Source organism: Hippichthys cyanospilos, chromosome 6 (assembly GCF_059441005.1).
Source record: "Hippichthys cyanospilos isolate Australia breed blue-spotted pipefish chromosome 6, RoL_Hcya_1.0, whole genome shotgun sequence".
Lineage (NCBI taxonomy): Eukaryota > Metazoa > Chordata > Actinopteri > Syngnathiformes > Syngnathidae > Hippichthys > Hippichthys cyanospilos.
Window position 1 is genome coordinate 7,216,961 of NC_142374.1, and position 19,590 is coordinate 7,236,550.

General features: G+C 36.3%; 1 protein-coding gene across 2 annotated transcripts; it reads left to right on the forward strand.

Moving 5' to 3' along the window:
* Positions 1-5,827: 5,827 nt before the first annotated feature.
* ehf (ets homologous factor) lies at positions 5,828-12,178 on the forward strand. Of its 2 annotated transcripts, XM_088417469.1 has the most exons (9): positions 5,828-5,928; positions 7,289-7,374; positions 7,491-7,751; positions 8,579-8,620; positions 8,730-8,771; positions 8,860-8,922; positions 9,057-9,101; positions 10,796-10,991; positions 11,977-12,178. In XM_088417469.1, exons 2-9 carry the CDS (start codon positions 7,293-7,295, stop codon positions 12,074-12,076), a joined length of 831 nt encoding a protein of 276 aa, XP_088273595.1. In that variant the 5' UTR covers positions 5,828-5,928; positions 7,289-7,292; the 3' UTR covers positions 12,077-12,178. The 2 variants fall into 2 exon arrangements, with proteins under 2 accessions (XP_088273595.1, XP_088273594.1); XM_088417468.1 differs by lacking the exon at positions 5,828-5,928 and having other exon boundaries at positions 7,268-7,374.
* Positions 12,179-19,590: the final 7,412 nt, after the last annotated feature.

A 19,590-nucleotide genomic window follows, 5' to 3' on the forward strand; every position in this document is an offset into this window, starting at 1 on the left:
AAATGGTTAATTCTTTAACTGAGAAATAGAAATGAACCAGATATTGCAGAACAAAAATGCCAATAGATACACCCAAACTTTCACTCACTCACTCACTCACTCACTCACTCACTCACTCACTCACTCACTCACTCACTTAACTTACTTCTGTTTTTTGTTTTCCTTTTAACCCAGAACATTATACAAAAACTTGCCCCTTTATGGATCAGATCAGTCGTGTTTCAATCACTTATGAATTCCCATCCCCATGGCTATTGCATGTAGTACAGTACTGTGTAGGGTTACAAGAACTGATTCTCTGTACCAGGCCATTTGTATGGTGACCAAAAGAATGTCTAACAGGTCAAAATATGTAACTGTGATGATGAACCTTTGTGGCCTGATCTCACAACCCTCGTGAACTGTTATGCATTGACATCCTTTACAATAACTGTTTACTTTTTTTCCCACCAAATAACGAAGGAAGCATGCTACTTTTTTGTTACTGGTTTAGCAGCTTCAGTACAGAACTAGAAGCTATATGCACTAGCGTTTAACAGTTTGAATGTAATTTTACTACCATCTGCAGGAGTGAAGTAGAACTGCACATACTTGATCATAGCGTGAGTTAATCTTAGATTTTGGATCGTACACATTTGATTTATTTGTAAATTACATGCAGTTTGTCATCAGTAGCATTCAGGTCTTCAAATTGCACTAGTGATTGAGGTTCTGCATTTCGTTGCCTCTTTTTATTTGTTTACCAAAGTGTAATTGTTTAACAAAGTTGAATGCTTGGCATATTTGTGTCCCTTTTTTCAAATGGGAATAGTTTGATGCTGTGACACTTTTTTAGGTTCACAGCCAAAATCAGATGAATAAATAAATCAAATTCACGTCTGCCATTTCCCTCTCAAGTCAAAAAAATAAATATATTTGCACATATGCATGAAGTATTGTATGCTAATCTGTGACAGTTACCTGCGGAGTTTTAACAGCCTCTACTGGCATTACTGAAACGGCCTTGGCCTTCGTATATTAAGGATGATGATGCAGTACGTGTAAGTGTATGTGCGTGTTGTGTGCGTGCGTATGCCAGGTACAGTCAGTATATGAAGCAAGAGTGTCACCTATGGGTGGATTATGAATCTACAAGCTATCTCATCAAATTGCTTTCCAGCCCCCGAGGAGATCAAACTTTTTTTCAATATCTTTCAAATTATTTCACATGATATGCCCGATAACTGTGTAGCAACCAAATTGTAATTCTTGTCAAAACCACCAGTTCAATGCAGAACAATACAAATTCATGTTTGTGGAAAACTCTTATTTGTCCAATTCCATGTCTCACGAGTATAATTACATCGCCGATTTTGTTTGACAGGGAGGAAAAAAAAACAAAAAAAACCTACAAATCAGTTTGAGAGATGATCACTACGAGCCGTAATTGACCCTGGTAAAAAAAAAAAAAAGATTTTTTTTCCTACTTTCCCTGTGGATGAAATGCTAATCAAAATGTGAAGTATGAAAGATGACGCCAAGGGGCGTGAGATGAGCAGCTAATGAAAGACAGTAGGCAAGTGGGACAGTAATGGGCATACTGCCGCTAATAAGTTCCTGTTCATTAGAGCATGCAAGCTTCTTGCATCTTGTCTCTTTTCTCTGACTGACAGCCTTGACAGCCTATCCTGTCAAATGGAAACTTTTTACCTCATCCAAAACACGCTGGTACCAAATATGTTTGAAAGCTTATTTTGATAAATGGGTTGGTGTGCAGTACTATTATTGGATGATGACGTGAGACTCTATAGGAATGTGACCCAGTGTTTAAAAATAGAAGTCATTTTCTGTAATGCCAGCAATTTATGTTGACTCACAAGGAGTGGAGTTGGTGTAAATGACTTTCATATCTTTAACACTGTCCCTCCCTGTTGCTCACACAGCGGGACTTCTGCAAAAGTCAACAAGCACAACCATGAAATCAGATGTTGGGACACCAGGCTCCGATTTTCCTTTGGCTAATAAAACATTTAAGGTGTATGGTAAGTGTGAATCAAGCAAAAAATAAAAAAAATAAATGGACATTAATTGTGGTTATAATAAGTAGCATATCACATCAGTCTACTTCTCGATGACCAGATTCATTTTACGCCACTAAAATGTGATTTATCCTTTATAGAGACATGACATCACCTGCGACATGACCCTATGTTTGAATAAACAGGCAATGCTGCTTTTAAAACAGGATTTAACACTGCAGCGCAATATGCCACAATACAATAGCCTAGAACATAAGCAATCTGCTTCATACAGCAGAGTATTCACAAATCATCCATTTAACACCCTTTTTGTTAAATGGGACACACCTACACAAATACACAGAACATGCAGCGTTTTGGATAGTTTAGACAAAAGCATGGAAACACGTATCTATAATCTGCACTCTGAAACAGTTTACATCCTTCTGCAAAGATTTTCAGTAAAAATTTAGAGTGTTTGGAGAATGTTTTGTTCGGGTTTGTGTCATCAAAAAGAACATTTGTGAGGTGTTGAATGAGCGGGCTTAGCTCACACTCACTGCCGTATAGGTCAACCCAAAAGTGATGGGTGGGATAGTGGTCAGTGCTTTGTAGTTCTTCCATACCCATAACTCATTCAACCAGGCCATTATACACTTGCCCTTGCTTTACGGCTGGGGCACAGTTGTGAAAATGGCTTTCTAAAAAAATGATCCCGCAAAGCTACAAGCATCAAATTGCTGAAAGCATCTTACAGAAACAAAGGCTTCCATGTATTGATGAGATGACTTTGTTTAAATAAGATATTTTCATGTACCGAAATGGGTGAATGAAGAATCACAGAGATGTTGAAAAGCTTTCAATCAAGATTTCCAAATATGCTGTGAACTGTGTAGGAGATGTTGTTGTTTTTTTCTTTTGTTTTTGCTGTTCAATGAAAACTTCTCTCTCAGAGCTGCGGCACATGACTTCAGAACAAGTTCAAATAAATTGACACCTCTTTTTGTTTTCCACATTGTTGAAGAGGCCTTGCAAGAAACAAAAAACACAAACTCCTATTATTCAGTTGTAACCTACTCAAATTTGTTTTGAAATACGGTTCACGTAATGCCTCCAAATACAAGTTTTGTAGTGACACAATGCTACAAGATCTGCTTTAGATTTCACAAAAAAAAGATTGACTAATTTTCCATTAAACAAAACATGTCAACATGTCAGTAATGTCATTTTCCTTAAGTAAAAACTAACATCAGCCAAGTCAGTTTCAGCCAGCTGCACACGCATGAATAGACACACAAAAAACAGTTGCACAATGGTGTGAAGAGAAAGATCTCATCTCATTCAATTTTGAAATGTCTTCTGAAAATGTCCTCACTCTTCACACCACAAAACTTACTGTGGAGTCAAGATTGACAGAGGAGGGAAAAGAAATGAGGTCATTCATGACAGATAATGTCATGCAACATAGATGGCAACAGATAGTGGAGCATCATCAATGGGTGCCGCACAAGCCTTGTGTTACTGTATGTGGGATTTAGCTAATCATTTTCAGCTGTGGTTCTCAACCTTTTTTCAGAAAAATCTTTTCAGCCACCCCTTAACCAATACAAAGCATTTTGGGGATTCAAAAACAAATAAAAAACTTAATACATGACATCAGTGTCCAATTTATTCAACTTTAGACAGTTTAAAACTTAATTTGACATCATTTTATTTATTCAACTTTTGACACTTTAAAACTTAATTTGCATTGGTCCACAAAAAAAAGAGCAACCTAAAGTGTTCTCTCTTGGATTATAAAAGAAATCCGTTACCAAAAGAAATAACTTAATTTTTAATAGATATCTTTCCACAAAAAGAATGAATATAGTGTCAGACCTTTTCTCCAATAAATAGGGTTAGGGTTTTATATATATATATATATATATATATATATATATATATATATATATATATATATATATATATATATATATATATATATATATATATATATATATATATATATATAAAATCTCTAGTACCCCCTGAAGTTCCTTTAAATACCCCCACTTGAGAACCACCGATATACAGGATCAACTGTTACTCTTGGTGATTTCGCAAATGCACAGATAATCCTGAGTGGACAATATTTGGCATTTTAAACAAAATCCAATGTAATATCATAATTTGTCTAACAATCAATGATGTCATTAATTCTGGAAATTCTATGTCGCATGAATATTTTGAGGGGCAATATTACACTTTTTATTTGCACGAGTGTGACTGCTCATTTGATAGTTATAGGAATGTTTCCTGCTGCATCAGTTCCTTATTTATGGTATTCACTTGGTGCTGTAATTTAATTACAATCTAATAATTCAATCACAGTAGATCTGAATTGTTGCATCCATTATATCTGTCTCATGCTTGATTGAGTTCAACATTGGCAATTATGTAATAGGTCTGTATGTAAAAATTAAGTTTACACTAAAATTCTACGTCAATAAAACCTTAGTGATTCAATATTTTGTTTTGTTGGGGTTTTTTTTCTTCAGTTTCCAACAAATTATTTGGAGGATTCTGCATAATTCCAGATGTCACCAAAGACAGAAGACAGAGCAAGCCAGCAACTATTCCTGGTTGTGTCTGTCACATTCAGTTATCATCTAAACTGGTTGGCGATTGCCATCAAAATTCAAATGCACACTGCTACTTTTTTCCACTTCAACCTGCTACCAATATAAAAATAATCAGCAAAGTCATTCGGGGTTTTTTTTGACAGCAAATGCGAGCTCAGATGAGGAAATGCCGTAATCGGGTGATAATCAAAAAATATTGTTAAAAGTGTTTATATTTTTACAGGTTGAAGTGGACAAGAATAGGAATGTGTATGTAGATTTTGGTGGCGCTTGGTAGTAGTTTTCAGTCATTTAGCGGTTCTAAAATTTTTACTATAGACAGCCAGCAGCCCTATGGCCTATAAGCAACTTTCCACAGGTTACAAGCTCATTGGTTACCATGCCACTGACTCACTCCTGAAATGTTCAAGTGCTGGTACAGCCAAGGTTAGGGGTATTAAATTGTCTTCTTACCGTGGAAATAAGAGTGTCGGGCAGGCGGTGATCATCAGAGCCGAACGGAGCAAGCGCCGGCTTGTGTCTGACAAGAAGCGTGGCTTTGTTGCAGGGCGAAGTGCGCTCGCTGAAGTGGCCGCTTTAGTCAATTGAAGTTATTTTAACATTTAATGTGCGTGATAATAATATCAAACTCATTAATTCTACTGGAGAAGAGTAACTTCTCAGTACTATCTACTGCAGTTATGGTGACAAAAACAGAGCTTTACTACATAACAAAATCTCCACAGTCAAAGATCACCTAATATGTTCACATTACTTTTGTTGTTGAGGTGAAATGACTTTAAAAAAGAAACTCCAAGCACCCCATTTCTCAAGATGAAACAAAAACAAACTGTGCTTTATGACAACACTTTTTTCTTCTTCTTAAAGGTTAAACATTATTTCAAGAAGTTATCTGAACAATTTCATTTTTGCTCTGTGGAGCTAGATCCAAGTGTGTCAGATGCAATAAGTCTCTTTGCAAGCATAAACTTTATATCTTTGAATGAGCGATTTGAGAGAAAGTGGGAGCTGAGCCAAGAGTGAATAAAGGAATACCGTGTGCCAACTGTGTGCATGTGTGTGTTTATGCAAATACCTACCTGTGAGGTACAAACAAGAACAGCCAATTAGAATAGCATAAGGAAGTTAAAGGATTAAATATTCATTGTAGTGAGTAGCACCAACAGTCAGAAGTTCAAACTCTTTCATTATCTTACTGTAAAGCCTTGTGTAAGGAGTACGTGTAATCTGATAGAACTTCAATGATCATCAGTCAACTAAGGTGGGAGTGAGACCTCTTGTATACCTGGGAGGACCAATCTACTGCACTGGTAGGCTGCCAAAATATTGCTGGATATTATTACCATCTTTTGTCATATTAAAATATTCTGGTCTCATTCATTAAAAAAAAAAAAAAAATTAAAAGTTTGCCATGTGTGAAACTAAACGTCTTGTCAGCATCACTGAGAAATTAGAGCTATAAAAGCCACTGTGTCAGAGACTAAAGACACAAACATGAAAATGTACTGTTTGTTGTAGAAATGTAGTTTCTAGCATTGTGATTTCTGTCGCATGGTTCTGAGGAATCTGACAAAATAATCTTGGTTGCACATACTGACACTGTTCCTCAATATAATGACAGCTGCATCTTGTTTGGCGTGATAGGTTACCTTTTTGTAAAACCATTATCATTATGAGCTGCGCTGAAACCAGATTTGCCTGATCTGTTTTTTTATTATCTTGAAGGTGACGGTGAGGAGGTTTTATACAAGTGTGACCCAGCTCTTGAATGGGGAATAGACAAGAAAAGACCCGAACTCAATTGTAGTTTGGTTAACTTTTGAACGATCGGTGTATTTCAAAACAACAACAAAAACAACATTATTGTACCGTTTAAAATGACAACTGTTTCTAGAAAACAATGTCTGTGAAGTCTTAGCCATTTTGCAACCACAACCTGCACTAAGTATCAAAATTACAAGCAAATCTGTTTGTTTACCACTTAGCCAGCACCACAGTGAGAATTCAATATGAATACAGGACTGCAAGGGCTTTGTTAGAAAAAATAAAAAAATAAAAATAAAAAAAAACATATATATGTACATATACATACAAACTATATATATATATATATATATATATATATATATATATATATATATATATATATATATATATATATATATATATATATATATATATATATATATATATAAAATCACTTCGGAAAATAATGTTCACTTATGTTGTGTAAAATCATTAGCACTTCAAAAAATAATGTTCACTTGTGTAGAACGATTTAACATGTTCTTTTTTTCTGGTTTAATTAAACCTTTTGTGAACCTGTACTTGTTTAAAAATAAATCCCATTTGCATATTAATCAGGTTATGTTATTGCCAACTACTTTCATAATAATAGCTTATGGTTCATATGGTTTACTTTTTTTGTTTCAGAAAGTTGAAACAATGGCATCGAGTAAATTGCCAAATAGTTGGAAAATATTCTCACTCACATGCCAGTGATGTAGTGGGCATTGACTTGGAGAGTCAAAATGGTTAAGCCAAGCAAAAGACTTCCACTGTATTTTTGACAGTATTTGTCACCATTGAGACTGTATAATTATTTGACTTCTTGAGCTTTACTTTTCTCTTCTCTTGCGGCATACTGGCAATGGTGAATGTGTTTTGCAGCAAAATGAGCATCACTTCAAACACCAGTCTTGGCAGTCAACTCACCCCTCACTTCTGGGGTTCGACCAACTATCATCACCCTGATGGTGAGGCATAGTCACATCAGTGCGTCCATAACTGCATCCTTAGCATGAGAAGATGAGGTTATGGAGCAATACATGAATGATAACCTAATACTGCATATTGGTATGTGTGTCCCCAGTTCCAATAGTGATGTCTGGGTACACCAGTAATCGCCTGTGGTCTCATGATTCTCAGCCGCAATTCTGGAGCAAATATCAAGTGTGGGAGTGGCTGCAGCAGGTCATGGACATAAACCAGATTGATGCTTCTAACATCCCCTTCCAAAACTTTGATATGGATGGCCGCCAGCTGTGTGACCTGACCTACCAGGACTTTGTCCATGCTGCAGGAAGCCTGGGGCCCATTCTCTTCAACAGCATAACACAGCTCAAGTGGGCAGGTACGTGCCTTAAAAATGGAATAAAGTCACAGAGAGAAATGGCTTTCACTGAACTATGGTATATAGGTACAATTAGTTGCCGCGTCTTGGAAAGAACAACGGTTTTGATCAAGAATCTAGCTAAGTTTACATAATGTTCTAATAAATCACCTTAGGATTTTCATTAAGGTTTAAGATTGAGTATCATTCTGCCTATGCATATTACAATATGAGAATCATTTACATTATAATGAACTACATCCAGGGCTGGCCCGACCAAATGTGGTGCCCTACGCAAGATCTTATATGATGATCATTTCCCATTTGAAGCCCTCCACTCCTTCTATTTTCTTCTCTTATTTTCACACACATGGAATATGTTCATTTTCAGATACAATGTAAAGTGCAGCTAACATCATAATAAATCTGGAAATACATTATGTGGTCATGCTGGAACATTATGCTCTGATTTTTCTCTTTGGCAATGGGGAAGTGGCTTCATTTCGTTTTGGAAAACAACAGGCGAATTACATTATTTTTTAATGTGACACCATACAGAATACAATGACAGAAGTATGACTAATCCCGTTTCACGCACTGTTAAAAAAATAAATAATAATAATTTTGCTTGTGGTATTAGATAGTGTTTGTACCAGTTTTGCTTGGCAGTTTTATATTTTTTTTATATTTATACTTCTTCATATTTGATCAGTGTCAAATGTATGCCGATAGTAAACTATACTATGCAAACTATAACTTTTTTTTTTGTAATATTGTACATGAATTAGGTTTCACACCAGTTAAGACTTTTGCACAAATTTGATTTTGGCCCTTTTGTCCATGTGCAGATTATCAGATGGAAATCAACCAAATGGAACTAAAACCAGAGTGTAAGAAATTCAATATTACCAGTACAAGTGGAAATTCATGAATTATATCATACAACATAAACCGAATTGTTCCAATCATTTTTATCTTTTTTTTTTTATTTCGAGATAGACATTTCCTGTCCATTTTCAGAAGTCTGCTATCCACAAACGGGTACTGTAAATGTATAAAATTAGTAAATTTGGTAAGTGCAACTAGCAAAGCATATTTTAATCTGTCACCTTTTCTTATGCCGGCATAGATGTATATGACTCATTGATTCAACCTTCTGTACCAGCTGTGTCACCTACTCCTTCAAGCCCTGGTGGGGAAATTTAAATACTGTATATTATGTCAATAGTGGATACAATATTTTTTGTGTGATTAATATTTAGCTGCATATTCATACATACTACAAAATTGCATGAATGAAAGTTTGACCTCTTGTCTGTTTCTTAGAAATGAAAACGCCCTACAATCGTCAACATCTGGTCAAAAAACACAGTAAGAGAAATGCACATTCACAGATAGACAACATTATTGGGACAATTCTTAAATAGTTAACGCATCTTTTCTTAAATGTATACAGTACCGATTTTATGAGAATAGGAATCAATAATAGACCTGCAGTTTGGTTGTCCAAAGTTCACATCATTTGGAGTGTTTGTGATTCTAATTACCTTGGTACTTAAACATCTACCACTATTTTCTCTTTTATTTTGATCTGATTTCAAAATTACAGTACTAAATAATGTATTTGTATGTTTTCACGGTTTATCCAGGTTGGGGATGAGACCCGGACAGACAATAGAGGAGTTCAATCAATCTAGGGTCTTGTTAAGGTGTAGGGGTAGAAAAGTGTGGGACCTCGAATGGAGCACTTTGTTGCAGTGTGGCGCATACTTTTGCGGTTTGTCATTGCAAAGAAAGCGCTAAACTCAAAGAGGAAGCTGTCAATATGCCGAGTGGCTTATGTTCCAACCCTTATGAATTGTCAGCAGCTCTGAGTCATGATCAAAATAATAAGATCACAGATAAGAGTGGCCAAAATCAGTTCCTGCTGCAGAGTGTCCAGGCTGTCCCTCAAAGATTTGCTTCCTCTCATGGAGCCAAATAAGGTGGCTCAAGCATCAGGTTAAGATGACTCCAACCAGGAGGCAAACCATGGGGACAATCCAGGACATGCTGGAGAGACTGTGTCTCCCAGCTTGCCAGGGAAAGCCTGAGGATAAAATCCCCCGAAGACTAGGAAGAATTGGCTGGGGAGAGAGAGGACTGGGTTACACATCTTTGGCTTGCAACCCGACTCAGGATAAGTGGAAGAGGATGGATAGATGGATGGATGGATGATGAACGCACGTTTGGTTTGTTGGTGTCACAATTAGAAATGGGATACCCTAATGTCGCATGCAGTTAAAATGATTTTGATAAATCCTTCCATCCATTTACAATAGGCGCTTATGCTCACAAAGGTGGCAGGCATGTTGTTGCCTATCCCAGCTGACTTTGGGCAGTAGCAGTAGTAACCCTTAACTGGTTGCCAGCCAATTACAGGGCACACCGGAACGAACAATCATTCATGCACCCAATTGCACCTAAGAACAATGTACTGCCAACAATACACCTGCCCTGCATGTTTTGGGAGTGCCGGAGAAGTCTAGAGTGTCCAGAGAGTTGGAATTGAATTTGCACCCCTAAATGTGAGGTGGATGTGCTAACCACACTTCCGCCGAGCCGCGCCCCATCCAAGTACAAACCGGGCCCGAACATCCTTAGCTTCCGAGATCGGGCGTTATCAGGGCAGTATAGCCGTAAGCGATTTTGATGGAATAACACTTAATTTCTTATTTTATCAAAATGTTTTTACAAGATTGTAGTCACAATGTGTGCATCGTCCTATTATTTATAGTCAACAATCGCATGATTGGATGAATTTAGTGTGCATGAACTTGAGAACCCTGTCTTTATCGAAAATAACTTCACCAGAACGAACTAGAAGAAAGAGACAGTCAGGTGCTTTCTTATGTCCAACTCTAATCCCACAAATTTAGTTCTGGATAAATGAGCAATAACCTCTACAGAGTGACAGAGCTAGTGTCCTAATACGTTTGTCAATTCATTGTGGGTTTTTTTTTTTTTTCCAAATTTATTGCATTGATATTTACCTTGACTATTCCACCTTGATTTTTCCAAAACAGATCCAAGGGGGTCTCATTTGTGGGAATTCATCAGAGACATTCTGCTGCATCCCGAACGCAATCCAGGACTGATCAAGTGGGAGGATAGGACAGAAGGGGTGTTTCGCTTTCTTAAATCAGAAGAAGTGGCACAATTGTGGGGCAAGAAGAAAAACAACAGCAGCATGACATACGAAAAGCTGAGTCGGGCAATGAGGTACAACAATGCAGCTAACACGTACAGACCAATAATAATTTAGGAGTTTTAGTGAGCTAGCAATCCTTGGTTGAGTAAATGTTTTCATGGGAAAATTAACATTGGTGAATAGTTAATCCCAACTCTGCAAAACACATCTGACCGATTTCCTTGATTTTCCTGAAATCATAGGAGAATTTTCTTTTTATAATATTCTGTATTTTATTACCGTTAATCCTGATTTTCTTTGGTCCTGTTGTATGTAATTCAGATTATTTCCCTTGCTAAATCAGTTGGCGTTAGCAGTACAATTAAGGATTTACTGTACACTCAAATGATATGAACACATGATCTAAATTTCATTGGAGGCTAAAGCACGAGGAAGTAAAAATTGTGCTCAAATGCATGGATTATTTTCTCTTCTAAATTACCCCGATACATTTCAATACTGATACTGTGAAGCCACTGAGATGCAATTCTCAGATGGTTTGTTGTAAATATGTTAATTGTTGTACACAATCTATTATTTGGCAAGAAGTAGCAAAGATTAGACACATTTTCTTCTGCCTACTCCCTTTCAGGCTTGGCTTTTGATACCATTGATAAATAGTACCTTCTACATTGCCTTAAATAAATAAATAAAGTCCACCCTGTTCTATTCGGTGCATGGTGGTCTCTGTGGCGCCAATCTCTGCGGTTGCAGGCGCTGACACAGCTTCGTGTGGATTGCTCCACTAGGAGCTTTCGATAAATTATTTTTCTTGGTCCATATACTTCTCAGTGACTCGTCAAGCCAGTCTTCACTGTCAATCTTTAACGTGTGTATAGGTGTGTATGCATTTATTTGGGCGTGGGAGGAGTGGGTTTCTGTACACTTTTTTCTTCTTTTTCTTCACTATTCTTTTTTCATGGACTCTTTATCGTTGTAAAGTAAGGGAAGGTGCTAAATAATAATGATTGATTCTCAAATCCACTTGCTAATTCACAACTTCATTTTTTTTTTCAGATATTACTACAAAAGGGAAATCCTAGAACGAGTAGACGGACGCAGACTGGTGTATAAATTTGGTAGGAATGCCAGAGGCTGGAAGGAGTCTGAGAAGTAATTTTATATTTGTTATTGACTTAAATGCTGTGTAATTTTTATTTAATTTGATGGCTCATAATTAATAACGAAAGAGCCAAAAATTAAATAAATAAATGTTTCAAGATATAAATTAAGAGTCATTCATTAACTAAACTTTTAATCAATTAAAGGTTTCATTAATTAAATTAATTTGACATTAAATAATGAAATGCTTCATTAAGTAATTAAAAATGGGATTAAGTCAATAAAAGTTGAATTAAATGTATCGTTGATTAATTCATTTGCCATTGATTATATGTCAGAAATACATATCAAATAATTAATCTTTTTAATCAATTGTTTCATGTCCATTGTTTCATGAATTTATTTTATCTTTCAAACTCGCTTGTCACAGTTAGTGGACGGGGCCAAAGCGTGTTCAAATCTCGTCCAATCCATTGCTTTGGCCTGAAGCGGTTTGGAAACACGGTGGCGGGACGACAAAGCACCTTAATGAGCTTTCTAGTGAGTTAGGTAAAGATATTTTAGACTTTGCTGCATGTGTGGAAGCAGGGCCTTCAGAAAACGATTTTATACAATGTTAAATGTAGGAATTTATTGTAGTGATTGGACTTATTTTTGCACTTGCCGATCACACACTGACCCAAGAGTGACCTAAGAAGTACTCCACGGTGGTTTCTCTGGTCCGTTTTGGCTTGAAGAGCAGGGTAAACAATCAGAAGTTATGACGCAAAATCAAACCTTAACGGTAGAGTTTGACAGATAAAATGAATTCATAATACTCTGCAACACAAAACAGTTGAAAGAACTAATTAAACAGATAAATAATTCCATTTGGTTTTTCTTTTAAATAATAACATTGGTAATTTAATTAACGACCCATTCAATGAAACATTGATATACTGTATCGAATTCCATATTTAATTAATTAATGATTTTTTGTTCAATTGATGAAACATTTAATTTATTAATTATGACTTTATTTGATGTTACATTTATTTATTTAATTTTGGCACTTTTGGTCCTTATTGACATATAACAACTGATTTCATACTTTTGCCAAGCTCATAAAAAATTGAAAATATCTTGCAGGAACTATATGGGGTGGTTTTTCCATGTTTGAACTGAAGTCTAATGCAAAGTGCAGTCTGTGCATGGCGTGGATAGTTTTTTTTTCTTTCGATATTTACATGGACAGATGCCGATCGAAAGGTGTAATTGCGTCTATGGGTGTAAACACATCCTTACCTTTTGATTCAGTAGAGGAAAGGCATACACAATGTAGAAACAGACAGGGACTCACTGGAAGATGGTAAGGTTACAAAGTCTGTTTAAAAGCACAACCTCACTTGTAGAGAATGTAAAATTGAACAAATCACTGCTGTGAACTGGCCACTTGAAAATCGTGAAAATCAAATTCACGCGTTAACTCACCACCACCACCTCAATCCAAGCCACATAGTTGTTCTGGGCCCTAGGGTGACATTTAGCAGTCAAAGATAATAATAATAATAATAATAATAATAATAATAATAATAATAATAATAATAATAATAATAATAATAATAACACATTCAATTAATTGCATTTTACAACAATTCAGACAGTTTTCACTTAAATTCCCCCAAATTGGTTTATACCATCTTCTCTTTAAGTTGGACTTGCTTTAAACTGGTCTCCAATCTAGTCTCCATTCTGCCACCAAATTATCAGATGCACTGTCGGCACGTAGAAGCGTGGCCTGTCAAATTCCTAAAGACAATAAACCAGACTTGTCCCAGCACAAAGATGCACCAGTTTTTACAAGAAGCACACATTCTCACTTATGAAAAAAAAGAGTCCATTGTGTTTACAGTAGATCAGATAGTCCAAAATGAAGACGTGTTGAAACTAGGGCTGAACGATTAACTGCATTTGCAATATAATTATGATTTTTGATTCCCTAACTTTAAAGGCTGATGTATAAATGGTAATTACTTTAGTGAGCGTGGAGGGGCGTCTCACATTGAGGCAAGAATCAAACATGCTTGATCTTTTATACCTCGCGAGGTTAAAAATAAACAAATAAACTTCCCATGTATGAAGTCGAAGATCAATAATACATATCTTTTTTGAAGCCAATTAATTTGCAGGATGTGCCAAACTAAAACTGTAGTAGATACATTGTCTTTCATATTAATTAATGCTTCATTTCCTGAAAACCTCAACATTCTATAATGCACAATACAGCTGGTGTTGTTTGTTGTTATCAAAGTGAACTGATGAAAAATACATTCGAGAAGGACCTTGAAAAAAAGTTTATTTTCTATAATCTTTAAGCCCTAGTTGATACTGTACATGTCAGATGACTATTGGATAAGAGGTCACTTGTGCATAGAATGCAGATTGCTGCATAAAAATGAAAAAAAAAAAACAGAGACAAACAATGTAGTTAAATATAAATATGCTGTAATTGAACTTCTTATCTCATGTTGTTTGTTGTTTTTCTTGCACCGCATGTACTGTATATGACTGTGTTTTTAATGTTTGATATAAATAAAGCTGACTATTCCTTATCTTTTTTTAAACAATGTGTTATAATGTGACATCCCAGAATACTGTAAAAACTCTATTCTTGTCTAACTTGTAATAATATTGTGAATACATTTACAGCCATGGCAATTACTGTAACTGAATGACTGAACCTTATCACACTTATCTACATGACTATGGTTCTATTGTGACAGTTGGTTTGCGGTTTGCCATTTTTACCTGTGCACGCAGTAGCAGCAGACAACAAGATAATAAAATGAAGCCTCTTGTGTGACTATTCTCACATGCAAATGTCATGTCTAATCTTTACTTTGGTTTATCTGCTTTATATAACCCTTTGTGTGTATAGTGGGATTTTGATTGACACCTTGTTTTATTAACTGACTGCTTCAAATCCAGCCCACATCACTGATGCACCTGTGACATTTGCCCTTAGGTCCTTATGGTTATCCATGGCAATTAAAATTGCGTGGATACCCACAGGAGTCCATCTATTTTCTATAGACTACATTCCATTCTCATGGTCACAGCACCCACAAGACTGAATCACTCATTTATTTACTTAACTGATCAATCAGTAAGGCTACTCGACTGCTTAAAATACCTCCATGTTCTTGACAGCTTTTCGTCATTTGTACTGGAGTCGGTTTTAACTGACTTAGGATGAGAAATACATTTTGTTGTGGAAAATTAATGAAATGAGTGACAGTAAACATGCCTGGTTTCCGACTGGGCGGAGACGACAGTAAATTGTGTAAGTGTTACATAAAATAAATGAAAAAATAAAAAGCTACCATTTCTCGCTTAATGTACTCCCATCAGGCATTACTGGGTTAACTCGCCTTTTGGTATTTTATGATTATGGCTATACAAAGACTTTGAGACCTCTTGGGTGTCACTTGTGATAAAAGCAACTATATATATTGTTTAGGTTCCACATGCAAAATTGCCGCTGTGCTTACAAGTTGTAAAAACTACAAGAAAGCACCTCAGAAATACTCTCATGAAACAAATCGACTGTAATATAGCAAAACGCGAGTCAGAGTGAATAATCCAGGGAATAATACCTCAAGTGAGGGGTTTTTTGGTTCTTTAAAAGGTGCTGGTCATTCAGGAAAGGTTCTCTAAAACGAACTAGAAAGTGCACTAGGAAGTATTTTGCTGGTTTGTCTTTTGTCAAAGAAGTGGCACCTTAATGTCATGTTCTGTTGGATTTTGGGTGGTAGGTTTATTTTGAGGGATTCTGTTGTTGCGTTTTCATAGTTTCTGTCAAGCCTGTGTCACCCAGCGTTAGTATAGATTTGGTCCACCTGTCTACGTTTACCTGCCTCTCGTGTGTCCACCATGCCGCTTCCCCTGCTTATTGTTTCCTCCCCACCTGTTGCGCGTCAGTCATTAGTTTGTGTTTGTGTATTTAAGCCGGAAATTTGTTACAACCCGTGTCGAATCATTTTCTTATAGCTCACGTCCTCGCCCATATGCCAGTCTGCCCACCGGTGTTTTTTTCTGTTTTGCCAGCCCGCTCATGTTTTTGCTATTCTGTTTCTCTGCCTTTGTTCCTGTCTGCCCCTCAAAAAATAAACATGGATTATTACACGCATTCCCTGCCTCAAAGACTCCCTGCATTTGGGTCCTCCACCACCTCTAGCACGCCCGCCTACCTCCCTGCCACGCCCGACCCTGACACCTTCATGTTTTTTCGCTTATTTCAAAACATAAATGTTTTCCTTATAGCTAATGCTTAAATCAGAAATACATCACAATTTATTTCATACTTTTAACAGTTTAAGTGATGCAACATTCAAAATAGTCTTTTTTTAATAATTAAATGTTTGTTTGTTTAATAATTAAATGTTGAATTTGGGATAAATTCATGTAGTAGGTGGGACATTAGGCATGTTGGAAATTGTGCCAAACATTACTTCATTTTGGCGTCAGGAAAGGTTTTTCAAAAATCAACATTCAATAAATTATTTTCTCTATAACATACAAATTCTGACTATACAAACCACTTTACACACATTGGCTAGCAAACGTGAACGCTGCATCTGTAATGTTTTGGCAGAAGATATCACATCTGACCTAGCCTGTGGACCCTCCTTTCTACTCAATTGTGAGTTATTGGGCAGGTCCTCCTCTCTGCTCCTTTCTTTCTTTTCTCTCCACTCTGTCCCTTCGTGTGACTTGTTATGTTCTGACTTCTGCCGTGGAGAATTGTTTTTGTTTGTTGTTTGAGCTTGCGCCAAAGACGACAAGCCCCCGGAGGTGAAAGGGGGGCGGGTGGGGAAGGGAACGAAAAGCTCTTTACGAAAGACTTGAGTTCCTCTCGTTTACAGTTCAAAAGATGCAATAGGTTGGTGAACGTCACCTCACTACTTACTTGTGATGGGAATAAAGTGAAATTGGAGGGATGGACCAATTTAAACATTTTAAATTACCAACATTAGAATGCAGCCTCATAATGCAGCTCTCAAACTTGTTGCAATGGAATTATCAAAATAGCCATTTTAGATTTTTCAACCTTCACCCCGAAATAAAATATAAAACACAGGGACAGCAGCGATGACAACAAAAGTGGACCAGGAAGCATGAATGACAACAAATATCAGATTTGGAGAAGCAATATATTACTGCTTTGCTTAAGCAGAGTTAAACCCTTAACAGTGGTACAAGAGGCTCTTTTTTACTCATGTACCTGGACTAATACTTGGGTAATGGTTGTGAGTACTTTTGCCACCTCGCTCCCCTGTTAGAAAATGGTGTCAGAGATAAATACTGTATCTACTGTAAAAGTATATGACGCGTCTATGCCCTCTGATTGTCCGGAAGGTGCTAATTGGCACAGAGGTGCTGGAAACACCTTTGCACAAAGGAACTTTTAGAGAGTTGCGTCAGGAAGAATTACCCAGCAGTAAGACCACCAAACCTGTATTTCAAGTATGTACAGTACCCGAAATCACAAAACAGCATGGGGCTGTGACTGTAGTCATCCGAGATCTGCTGCTCTTCTTGACAAATCTCTTGAGTTCCACCGCCACGCACCAAACTGGCAAAGCCAGATTGTAGGTTACGGGAAGAAGACACAAATATGACGTGTTACTTGGCATCATTAATTACTTCACCAGTAATTCACATGCTAAGCACAGGTGACACAGAAATGAACTCAAACCGGTTGTAACCTTCCATGAATCATCAAACAATGAAACAAACAAAATAGCAGTCATTGAAATCCATTTTCTTGCGTAAGTGTTTAATGGAAAGAAGGGTTAGTAGTACTGATCACAGTTATGTTGTTTACTCATGCTCGTCACTGAGGTCCTTATTTAATTACATAAAACTCAAATGCAGCTCTATAAGATATCAGTATTGGTCTGACAGTTTTCTTTACAAAGGTGAAACTATTGCATTATCTCTTCATAAATCTGTTATTAAATGCGATTACAGTCTTTGATACGGTATTTTCAAAGTGCACAAGGAAGTATTTTACTGTTTTTTTGTATGTCACATGTTTATTACAGGGATGCTGTAACTCACTATATATACCCACCTTGTGTAAATCTTTTCAGCCATATACGTATACAGTGATCCCTCCTACTTCGCGGTCTCAGTACTTCACGGGTTTTTCCAGGAAAAATTAAAAATATTTCAAAATAAAAAATAATTGAAAAAATGTGCAAAAATGGAAAAAAAATTTTAAAAAGCAAAAAAGTACATTATACAGTACTGTATTCATCAAATAAGCAAATAATATTAGTTTATAACTATGTTAAGAATTCTTCTAGCGTTAGAGTTCGTGATGTTTTTTTAATCTTATTTTGAAATGGATGTTTTTAATTTGTCGGGTCGCGTTGCATTTCCGTTTCCTGTTTTAAGTTCTCTGTGTGTCATTCGGCTCGTTACGGAGATGTAATGAATGACAACGTAAGCTCATATTTATAGTTTATTATCATTTATGTTGATAACGCACGCTACTGCCTATGTTTAGTAAGCGATGAGTGTTTATTCTGTTTATGTGTTCATTTGTGTAGAGGTTGCACTTTATAGTTAGTAGTTGTTGTTAGTTATTACTAACCTGCTAATGTCGGCCAAAAATACAGTAAATTCATAGATTAAGTGTTTATATGTTAGTTGACTGACTTTAACATTGTTGTTGATTTATTATTCAACAGATACTACATGATACACCATGCATGAGCCAAAATAAATGTGAAGTTCAATGTGATGACTTGCGTACTCTTTCACCGGAGTCTTGGTGCAGATAACCAGTCCTGAGAACAAATTCTCAACAAACTAAGTAATATTAGTTATTTAATGAATATACAATAATGTTGATAAGGATAATTTAATGTTAAATAATAGGAGAAAGGAAATAAAATACACAAAAAATACCCCCCCCCCCAAAAAAAAAAAAAAAAAAAAGGATTGTCTATGGTTACAGTGGCTATAATGGGGCGTACATAGAAATCTAGGGACTGATACCCTACTTCGCAGGTTTCAGACTTTGCGGGGGTTTGACACCCCCCATTAACCGTGAAGTAGGGGGGAATCATATATATATATATATATATATATATATATATATATATATATATATTCATAGGAAAAGTAATCAGCGAATGTTTCTACAACTTTATCAACTCACAGCTAAATATTTATGTCCACCAGCTTCACCCGTTCCTTGTGAATGATTGTTTTCCAAAGGGGGAACTGGTGTCCAAGAGGAGAAATTGTCTAGGAGCAAAGACACATGAACAACATTTGTCTCTCAATGAAAATGTATGAATCAAGTTTGAAGCTTAATGTAACAATCTGACCAAAGCTGGGGTTGCAGAAGTGCCATTAACACATGAAGGTGAAGCTCCCTCACAGCCAGTGTTGGGCAAGTTGCTTCAAAACTGTAATGGATTATTTATTACTTATTCCTGTCATTTCAAAGAAATTAGTTACTTTTCCATTTTACTGTGTTTGTAATGTATTATATTTATATAATTTATATCCTTT